Source organism: Phragmites australis, chromosome 3 (genome assembly GCF_958298935.1).
Source record: "Phragmites australis chromosome 3, lpPhrAust1.1, whole genome shotgun sequence".
In the NCBI taxonomy this organism is placed as follows: domain Eukaryota; kingdom Viridiplantae; phylum Streptophyta; class Magnoliopsida; order Poales; family Poaceae; genus Phragmites; species Phragmites australis.
Window position 1 is genome coordinate 6,787,176 of NC_084923.1, and position 11,441 is coordinate 6,798,616.

Here is an 11,441-nt window from a genome sequence, read left to right on the forward strand (position 1 = left end):
ACTAATTAAATAATCTAATTACACCGACTAATAAAATTCACGTTAATTACTATTATACAATCTACTTACTCTGGCGAAACAAATAATTACTATTATATGAATTCATACTAATTACTATTATACAAATTCACGCTAATTATTATTGCACTGACTAAGCAAATAATCAAATTCATATAATCAAACTAAGCAAATAATTATACAAATGTAATTAAATGGATTAAACAATGTTGTATCTAAAAAAATGTTTTTAGGTTTCTATTAGATGTGATATTGCTTAGAGGTTAAAGGTCGTTTAGATGAACCATGTTTTCTGATGTTTAGAGGTTTATCACCTCCGACTTGTCTGTCTAGTTGGTGATCTAATTGTTCTCATGTAACCTGGTAATCTCAGCAAAACATTTCTTATTTTTTTGATAAAAAGCAGGGTCAAAAAGCCTTTGGTCTAATTTTGAAGGGCAACAAAATATCTAGTGTTAAAATTTTCTTTTAGTGACACATGAAACTCACATAATAGAGAAAAAATATCAGGAATTTTACTAATTTTCTATCCTTTTGTTGATGAAAAAAATTGTAAAATGAAATTAAAATCCAGGTTACGGCCTACGACTAGGTTTTTCTCGATGCTCGAGTCAGTACTATATATAGTTTTTGCCCACATCACATGAACGCGACACGTTGCGCATTTACTATTGAACTATGCAGATAAATAGTACTAGCAGACACACAGTACCTACCAGGGTTTCTCCTCCTTCCCTCTTTCTTTATTCGGACAGTGAGGCTACTATGCTTCAAAATTCATGGATTTTTTTATATACACCCTAAAATTCATGATGAATCTATTTTAAAATGATCCACATCAATACCCCGAGTAGGTTTCAAAATAAAAAAAAACTCTAACGAGAGCTACTGTTAGAACTTCTTGCAATTTTTAAGCCCTCAAAAATATTCTCACAATTCTAGAAAAATTCACTAATATTCCTCTCATGTGCTGTAATAATTTCTAAAATTATTTTTAACACTAGGTTACTTGGTGAAAAGGTATGTTCCATTGTGATGGCCCATTTATATGCATCTTTACATTTCAATATTGTATCCATATTATATATATAGATACTAATCATATATAATTGTAATTGTATATTTATAAATAGTAATATATAACATATATGCTACAATAATATATACATAACATAACATAACATATATGTTACAATACTACATGTTTTACTAATAATTACGTATGTATGCATAGTACATGATCGCACAATATGTACCATATAGATACATGATATTCTATTGTTAGTATATACTACATGGATACATATGTATATAACATATAATTACATATATGGTATATTACACATGGATACATACATGGATGCATATTATATAACATATATAATATATATGGTACCATTATCCATATACTAACAATATAATACATATTACATATATGCTATATAATATGTATCCATGTATATATTCATATGTACTTATATACCATATATGTAATTATATGGTATAACATATATGTATGTAACCATATAATATGTAATACCATATATAACATATTGTATATGGTATAATTATATATATATATATATATATATATATATATATATATATATATTACACCATCATGTGATACAATATGTTATACCCATACATATAATTTGTTATATATAATATCTATTTATTAGTAACATATTATATATTAAAACATATGATATAATGGTACCATAATATCTGCTGTATTATATCGTACATATTATATGTTATATGGATACATATATGTTATACCATATACAACATATTATATGGTTGTGTACCAGTATATATCAATATATTATGATGATATAACATATATATATATATATATATATATATAATATGACATAGCATATTATATGATATATATAATATATGCATACAATATATAGCATATTATACCATATTATATAATATATGTTATATTGATACATATATGCTATACCATATACAATATGTTATATAAGGTATAACATATTATATGGTTACATATTATATGTTATGTCATTACATTATATATATATGTTAATGTAACATATCATATTAATATGTATCCATTATGTTCATATGTATCCACTATAATACAACATATATGTATGCATATAATATGATAACCATATATTGTATACTATATGTTACATATAATTACATATATGATTAATACATATGTATGTCTAATATATTTGCAATATGTTGTATACATATACATGATTTGGTATCCATATATACCGCATGCCACATTACTATGTTACCATATTTATATGCATAATACACATTGATTAATAGCATATTGCATATGATATATATACAAATTTATATAGTGGTATACATATGGTAGATAATCCATATTAGTTAACACATATTGTGCGAGCTAAGTACAATAGCGTACATATCATAATATATACAACAATATTAATAAATATTGGTATTTATATTGGATATATATTAATACTATATAGTATGTATAATACATATATAGATGATAATTTACAATTTTGACTCCTTCCACGGCAATACGCGGGGTGACCGCTAGTTTATATAAGACCTGGTGACATATGTCAGATTTATTACGAGAGCAAACTAGACTTTCTGTCCAGCATATGTCAGATTTATTCGAGAAAGATGTACTTGTCACTTTCAAAAACAGGAGCATCGATTTTGCGCCTGAATAGACAAGGATTTGAGAAGGCGCTTGATGCATCGACTGTTCAACATCGTATATCATTCGGATCATGTGCACCAACCACTTTATTTATGAAAAACAAAATATATGATTTGTAGGTTGAATGGTTGATATGTCATGCTCTAAGTTATTGAAGTGGAATCTTGTGAACTAAGAATATCAAAGATGCATTTGGCGTCATATGTATGATATCTTGCCAAATGTTATTGTAAATATCATATAAACTGTTTATCCGTATAAAGAATAAGGGGTCTCTTATCAGAAGAATTTACACAGATAGATATCAGTTAGCAGTTGATATTTTTAAAACCATAACACACCGTGCGATAAGGTGAGGCTAACACGACCAATCCCTTGATCGCAGATGAAAACCCCGCGATCAATCTTTGTTGGTCGTATGGCAGATACACATCTAACCAGTCTAATCATATTTAATGTTATTCACTCATACGTTTTCTTCCCCACGCACACTTTCGACGGGCGAAGTTGTGGGCCAACATAGAGACAGAGTGACCCGTCCTGTATGACAGGCGAGCATGATAAGCTAGCAGGTAGGCGTGATGGCGTTTGTCAGATGGGATAGAACGGGTTGGGTGGGTTCACTCCCTGTAATGATGACTCAGGGGTAGTTGTATTCGTCAGATATATAGCAAACATCGTATTTGATACGGTCTGCTTATATATACACCTCGCCTCCTACAATATTAAAGGGGAAGGATCAGGCTTGTAGAGAGGAGATTCTGGATAAGTTTATCTAACTCAAAAAAAAATACACAGATCGTATGACTGTTATTATCACGAGAGGTCTGCATCGGGATAAACTCTAATATTTTTGAGTTCCTTTGATATACACCCACCAATAACTACTGAAAATATTGATCAGACACCTATCATTCAGTATACACTTAGATACATTATTATAGATTAACTCTCAATACTGTTGTAATTTTCTTTCAACCCTATTTGACCACATATTCACCAAGTACATCAAAATGTACCTCAAATCTTGTATTGATCCTGGTGCGTATGTAAGAGTGAAAACTATTGACTAAACTAACTCATATATGAAAATTAATGGCGCCCCGTAAAGAATGCCACTTAAATGAACACATTCATAAAATACCGTTCAAAATTAGATTTCTTTCCTACATGTTATTTTCTTACTAGAATATCCATGACATCGACATGTCAACATCCATATATTTTTACCGTCTTCTACTAATGTGGCGAAAGAAGATGACAAAATCTTACAACAGTTTCGCTGCATGTGCCAATGAAATCCACAATCAAATTTGGAATATTCAGATTGAAATCGCAAAATAAAACCAAGACCAATTTGCTCGGCTTTTATCTCCTTCCCCACGGACCCAAAACCACAAGGGCGGACAAGAACAAACAGCCCGTCAGGGCCACACCGAGCAAGCACGCCAGCCCCCTGCCGCAGAAGACCATTCGTTCATCCCTACCCCGACCGCAGGCACGCCGCTCTCTCTCACGCACAGCCAGGTGTCCGGTGTCCACCCCCCCACGCCGCTCCATACCCACCATATTGTGACGGGCGACCTTTCCAGAGCGACTCCACAGTTCGCTGTTCGTGAGGGAAGCCAACCATACCACACCATTACCAAACCACTCGCCGTTTTACAGCTCGAGTTGCCAGCCGCTCAAGGCAAGACATCTCCATGATCTCCCCGGGATCACGGCTGAGGCTAAGCTAATCGGAGTACCCAACCATCTTTCGCCAAGATCTCGACAGGACTAGCCCATGGTGAGCTGCGCTGATTTTAATATTAGTTGCTGAGATTATTATTCTAGTGATAGCTGATGGGACTGGATTTAGTTTTAGTTTAGCCTTTCATTTGACTTCTTCAGTTCTCTGGATCAAGCTGCCATGGTGAGCATCCTTTTCTCTTTCTTTCTTTTTTCTTTCTTTTTTTCCCTGCAAACTGTAAAGTGTGTGGTTCGTGGAGAATTCTGTGGTCTCGGTACAAATCCATTGCTATGCTGTTTTGCTGGATTCTTCATACAGTTCTCTGGTTTGGGTTGATCCAATTGAGTTTCTTGATCCGTGTATCCAGTATCCACACACCCGGAAGGGGGCGGGTTGTTTGACCATGGTTACACTGTTGAGTTCGCTTGCTTGTTTCTTTTAGCAGTTCTCTGAAATGACTAATGAGCCGAGCATCGCTAATTCGGGAATGAAATCTGGGACATTTAAATGTTGGACTTCTATTCTAATAAACCTTATTCTTTTCTGGAGAATTTTCAGTTTGGTTGCTGCAATTGTGTCTTTCTTGATTTGACATGGTGATGAGCTTACGCGTTGCAGAAATCGTAACCGCTATTGATTTGCAGTTTAATTTGTTCCGCCCTTGAGCTCAATTTTTCTTCTTCTACTGCAGCATGTACTTATTGGAGTAGATAAGCGGCACCATGGCTGTGAGGAGCAGGCATCCAAAGGCGTTAGCTTTCCGCTGCTATCCGGCGAGCTACCAGTCCCTAACTCTGGTACTGTGGAGCCTAGCAGCATTGGTCATCGTTGTGAATTTCCATCTTTTCATCATTCATAAGGAGAATGAAAGTATCGGTTCACATGAGATCCGTCGATCGATTATGAGAGAACTGGAAGAGGTGGAGGAGGAAAAGTTCCGGTTATCGCCTCCCCGGAGCCGGAGGAATCCCCGGGCTGTGCGGCGCAAGGGTGAGAAGAAGCCACCTACCATAGTGGATGAGTTCTTGGATGAGTCTTCTGCGGTACACGATATGCTCTTCCCAGAACAGAAGACGGCTATAGACCCAATCAATGGTGGGAATGACAGTATGTACTTCTACTACCCAGGGAGAGTTTGGCTTGACACTGATGGCAAACCCATCCAAGCTCATGGAGGAGGTGTACTGTATGATAAAAGAACCAAGGCCTATTTCTGGTATGGGGAGAATAAGGATGGCAAAACCTACAAAGCTCACAGCAAGGGAGCAGACCGGGTGAGTTGAACTGTTCTGATGCTATTAACACCATCTGTGTCCACTGTCTAGGGACTTATGATACGCTGCTGCGGAAGCACTTAACTCAAATGTTCCAATTTATGTCACATTCCTCTGTAAAACTTAAAAGGCACTAGGCCACTAGCTAAATATAGACGAACTTGATTGTGTGAAGTTTGCACTTTGGGGCATAAAAATTAGACACACAGTATCAGATTGTATACACAGTAAGAGAACTTCACCCTTCATTTCTATAGTTGCAGCAGATACTACATGTGGAAACCATATTGATTGAGTTACTTTAGCATGTATTGCACATGACCAGAGAAGACTCTAGTAGACTTGTGGTGTGTGTTAGAAGTGTGAAGAAAAATGATGGGAAAACATCAACCTCCCACTTTTGATGACTTTATTGTAGGATAGCGTTGCATCATTATCATAAACTAATGTCTTTGCTCCAAGATTAACTAATCATATCGTTGGAGAGACTTATTTGTTATTTTTCTTTTTTGGATAACCCATCTTGGAGATAGCTAAAAACTAGTATATAGAAGAAAATTTAGTTTATCTAAATATGCTTGTCAACATTTCAGTACATGTGTAGCAGTGTGTGCTAATGCATACATTAATTTTCGTGACCTTTTAGATTCTGTCAGTGGGGCCAAATTGCTAGGGGACATGTTGGAAGTTATGATCTGTTGGGAAGGTAAGAAAATTGCCTGGGCTATTTAAGGCGGGTTACTTGGTATGTATAGATGAAAAGCTAGATTAAAATCTGAATGGTTTCATCATATGAAATGATTTGGAAACCGATATTTTCTTTGTGTACAAACTAATTTATGTTGCTAACCGTTTATTATGTTCAAGCAGTGTTAGAAGCATAATATGACAAGTTGTAACAATGAAATATCAGTATATTTGGGTTGTTAGCAGTTGTCATGCAAGTACCAACCCAATAGTTTTCTTTTCTTTTCACAGAGTCTGAAGGTTAAATCAGCATAAGAAAAAGGACCTGTAGCTTTTCTTAGATTACAAGGTCACGTGCACACGCATACCCCCCAATAGACATGCACACCAACGGCGATGTATTTGGGAAGTGCTGCATTGTGCAGTGTGATTGCAGTTCTTTTCTTGATTTAATCTGAAGCGACTGTGATAGTGTAACTGCATATGATGCTACCAACAAATGTTTTTTTTTCTTTTTTTGCTTTGACAAATGGCCTCTTCTGAACAGCAAAAAAAAAATTACTTGGTGGTTATGAATTTGAGGCATTTCTAGTTCAGTAAGGATTCCCTGGATAGAGTCCGACTTGTTTATCCTGACACAAAGTATACCAACAGAAGAGTGATATTTCAACAATGGAACTTTTTATGTGCTACTGTTACGTCAGTACGTCAAGTGATTGTTTATCCTGTCCACCTTCCTGTTTAATACACTATTTAGTGTCTTTGTCATTCATAACCACTAGCCAGGACAATTTATTTTCCAGGCTGACATTGTTGGAGTAAGTTGCTATTCTTCGAAGGACCTGTGGGCATGGAAAAATGAAGGAGTTGTCCTCCGTGGTGAGGAAAAGAACGTAACACATGACCTCCACAAATCCAATGTCCTGGAGAGACCCAAGGTGATATACAATGATCGGACTGGCAAATATGTGATGTGGATGCACATAGACGATGCTAACTACACCAAAGCGTCAGTTGGTGTGGCTGTCAGTGATTCACCGACAGGCCCGTTCACTTATCTCTACAGCAAGCGGCCACATGACTGTGAAAGTAGAGACATGACCATCTTCAAGGATGATGATGGGAAGGCCTACCTGATATATTCTTCCGAGGACAACAGTGAGCTCCACATTGGTCCGTTAACTGATGACTACCTTGATGTCACCAATGTGATGCGAAGGCTTCTCATTGCACAGCACCGAGAAGCTCCTGCGCTCTTCAAGCACGAAGGCACATACTATATGGTAACCTCTGGTTGCACGGGTTGGGCACCGAACATGGCACTGGCTCACGCGGCAACATCAGTAATGGGACCTTGGGAGACACTGGGGAATCCCTGCGTGGGAGGGAATGAAGTCTTCAGATCAACAACATTCTTCTCCCAGAGTACATTCGTGTTGCCAGTTCCAGGGCTACCAGGATCATTCATCTTCATGGCTGATCGGTGGAACCCATCTGACCTGAGGGATTCACGGTACGTCTGGCTTCCATTGACAATAGGCGGGGTGCCGGATGAAGCTGCAGATTACAGCTTCATGTTCCCTCTCTGGTCCCGGGTGTCCATTTACTGGCACAAACAATGGCGGCTCCCTGAGGGGTGGAGGGATTCTTGAACATTTTCTTAAAAAATGGACTTCCTATACGCTGTTACATTGATAGATATCGAATTATTGACATTTGGCACATTCAGCTGTGCTGTATAGGTCAGATGTAGATGCAGAGATGTAAATGTGCAGTTTTCTAGTTTGCTATCAAATCACATAAAAGTTTATGGCCTTTGTGGGCGAGGTGTGTGGTGTCGATCCACTCGTCCTAGTTTCAGAATGATGTCGATGCACTTGTGGTATGGTGTGAATTTTGTTTTGATGGATAATATCTGGTGACCTGCAGTTGATGGGTATGAGAGCTGCTTCAGTATCTTCAGTATTTGGGCAATGCATATGACCTGCAATTCTACATAGCATGCAGAACTCAAGATGCAGAATTTGGATCTGATTATTCTATAGGTCTGTCACATGCGGACCTGATTATTCTATAGGTCTGTCACATTTTTGTTTTTTGAAAGGAAAAAATGCAAAAAACCCCTAAAAGTCACATGGATTTTGACTTTTTTCCCTAAAGTTGTTTTGTTGTAAAAATCCTTTCTAAAAGTTTGCCTTTGTTGTAAAGAAACCCCTAAATTTTTTTAAAAAAATCACAGATTTTTTTTAAAAAAACTAGAGATAATTCTAAGAACTTCTGTGAAATTTGTTTTAAAAATAATATCCTTTGCATTATATTTTATAGAGAGGAAGTTTAGAAGAAAAAAGAAAAATGTGTAGCTTATTTATTAACTCATGTTATTTTAACTTTGTCATATCTACTATTATTTTTCTTACACAAATAATTATTTAAGTAAACTAATAAAAATGGTTTCATTAATTTTGGTGTTATGGATTAGTTATGAATTAATATATTTGCAACACATTTATTCAATCCTGCATGTTACAATAACTATTTCAAGATTTTATGTATTTTTAGAAGATAGAGGATCATGTAAGAAGACTAAAAAAATTGTTTCATAATTTTTGAATTAGTAAATAATTAACTATGCATTTAACTTGAATTAATAAATGAGCTGCACGTTTTTCTTTTAAACTTCCTCTCCATTAAATATGACACAAAAGATATTACTTTTGAAAATAAATTTCACAAAAGGTCTTAGAATTGTCTCTAGTTTTTTTAGAATTTTTTATGATTTTTTTTAAAATTTAAATTTTTTAGGGTGTTTTTACAACAAAACCAAACTTTTAGGACTTTTTGCAACAAAACAATTTTTAGAGAGAAAATCAAAATACAAGTAACTTTTAAAGGAGTTTTTACATTTTTCCTTTTTGAAACATAGGTCTGTCAGATCAGGGCGATCGGGCGATGGAGGCAATAGAGTTGTTCCTATTCGTAGTTCAAACTCCAGGAGATCACGGAGGTCTAGGACTGTTGACGAGCGACATGGTTAACTATGTAATTAATGTTCTCACACATGTCAATTCAGTTCCGGAAGACAAAACAACGCATGACTCATCCGTGGGGTGGGCACATGTCCAGCTCCGCAACAACCACAAACGCGTCGGGCTCCCATAGGCTAGGGTTCTCATGCACCCGCAATACGTCGTCCATTGCTTACAGATCCGACGATCAATATCTATTTTACCCTCTTCGTTTCAACTAATTAGCTAGGTACCCGTAATATTAAACTGGTAATAAACTATGTAGATGCGCCCAACGAATACATCAGAGTGATGTCGTAGTTTGAGTTTAGATATGATTAAAAGAAATTTATCTACTAATTTCTCTTCTATTTTTTATTTTTATTAGTAAAATTGGTATTATATTCGTAACCGGTAATGAGACGGGAGGATAGACGATAAAAGTTGATAAATTATAAAAAAATTAGGGTTTTTTATTGGATGAACTCATGTTTTATAATTTTTTTAAGAGATAGAGATTACTTAATAATTTTGATGTAAAAATTCTCGCCATTTTATCTTAACTGTTTCATTTTCGAGAACAATTTTCTCTCTCTTCTATCATTTTATAGCTTTTTTTCCCTTCCCAGCAAACTCTCGACTCCAATCCAGGGTTCACGTTACCGGAGGTCGACCTCCGGCGGTAACCGCGATTACCGGTCAAAAATTCAAAAAAAATCGGAGAAAATTTATTCGGCAAATTTTGAATTTTTGCGAAAAAATCGTGTTTTTGCCCTCTCGGTAACCGCTCGGTTTTGGTCGGTTACCGAGCGGTTTGGGTCGGTTACCGAGCGATTTTCTCGCATTTTTTATTTGGTCGGTTACCGAGCGGTTTGGGTCGGTAACCGCTCGGTTTTCTCGATTTATCGAGCGGTTTTATCGAATTTCAGAGTAGTTCAACAAAAAACCTAAAAAAGGGTTCAATCTTGTAAAATCAATAACTAATTCATCTGAGATTCAAATCAAGTGAAACAAATTTTGTTGGCTTCCTTGTAACATGATCTACATGATAAAAGTATTTATACTCGTAAAAAAGTTTAAAATTTTCTGTGAGAAATTTTATTTGTTAAACCAAGTTAAATGCATAGTTTACTCTTTGCTAATCCAAAAATCATGAAACTAATTTTGTTAGTCTTGTTACATGATCCTATATCTTTTAAAAATATATGAACTCATGAATTAGTTACTGTAACATGCATGATTGTGTAAATGTGTTGCGACTAGATTAATTCATAACTGACCCATCACACCTCAAAAATTAGTGAAACCACTTTCATTAGCTTATTTATATTATGATTTACATATAAAAAATAATAGTAGACATGAAAAAGTTAATTACAATGCTGTTTCTTAACATATTCACTTTATGCTTGTGAACTTTGTAAAAATCATAGAGAATTTAATAAAACTCTAAATAGAGTGAAATCAATTTTAAAGATTCTCTTAAAATACATTTTATACAAGAAAAATATGTGTTTGCATGTTACACTTTTACTTAACGTGAGTTAATAATTGAGCCGCACGCTTCAATTTTTTTCATTTTTTTCAAACTTTCTCCCTATAGAATATGATGCAAACGACATTATTTTTGAAATTTTTTTTCACAGAAGGTCTTAGAATTGTGTCTAGTTTTTTTTAAGATGTTTTTTGAATTTTTTTTTTGAATTTTTTTATTTTTTCAAATTTTTTGGATTCAAATTTCGGTTACCGTTCGGTTTCTGAAACCAGATCAGACTGGGAAGGTCGGTAACCGTGATTTTTGAGCGGTTACCGACGGTTTTTTGAACCCTGCTCTGCTCCAATCCAGCCGCTTCCCTCCATCCGGCGCGGGGTTCGTTTGGTCTCGTGAGGGCGCTCGCGTGCGATCTCGCGGCAAAGCCATGGGCAGGGGCAGCATCCTCGCGGCCGCCATGATCGGCGGCTACCGCGGAGGCGCCGCCGCGCGCCGCGCCATCCTACCGTCCCAGCCTTCCCACTCCTCGGGCGCCGACGGC

The 11,441-nt window shown here is 36.0% G+C and overlaps 1 protein-coding gene across 2 annotated transcripts; it reads left to right on the top strand.

Annotated features, from left to right (window-relative positions):
- Nucleotides 1-4,131: 4,131 nt before the first annotated feature.
- LOC133911838 (uncharacterized) lies at nt 4,132-8,342 on the top strand. 2 transcript variants are annotated; one of them, XM_062354266.1, is made up of 3 exons: nt 4,132-4,499; nt 5,134-5,716; nt 7,207-8,342. In XM_062354266.1, the coding sequence occupies exons 2-3, from the start codon at nt 5,165-5,167 to the stop codon at nt 8,053-8,055; spliced, it is 1,401 nt and encodes a 466-aa protein (XP_062210250.1). In that variant the 5' UTR covers nt 4,132-4,499; nt 5,134-5,164; the 3' UTR covers nt 8,056-8,342. The 2 variants fall into 2 exon arrangements, with proteins under 2 accessions (XP_062210250.1, XP_062210251.1); XM_062354267.1 differs by having other exon boundaries at nt 4,490-4,625.
- Nucleotides 8,343-11,441: the final 3,099 nt, after the last annotated feature.

What these genes read in the sequence shown, in the direction of transcription:
- LOC133911838 (XM_062354266.1), top strand. Translation starts at nt 5,165, where the DNA reads ATGGCTGTGAGGAGCAGGCATCCAAAGGCGTTAGCTTTCCGCTGCTAT. An exon ending in ACAGCAAGGGAGCAGACCGG is followed by an intron (nt 5,717 to 7,206) that starts GTGAGTTGAACT and finishes TTTATTTTCCAG; the next exon opens with GCTGACATTGTTGGAGTAAG.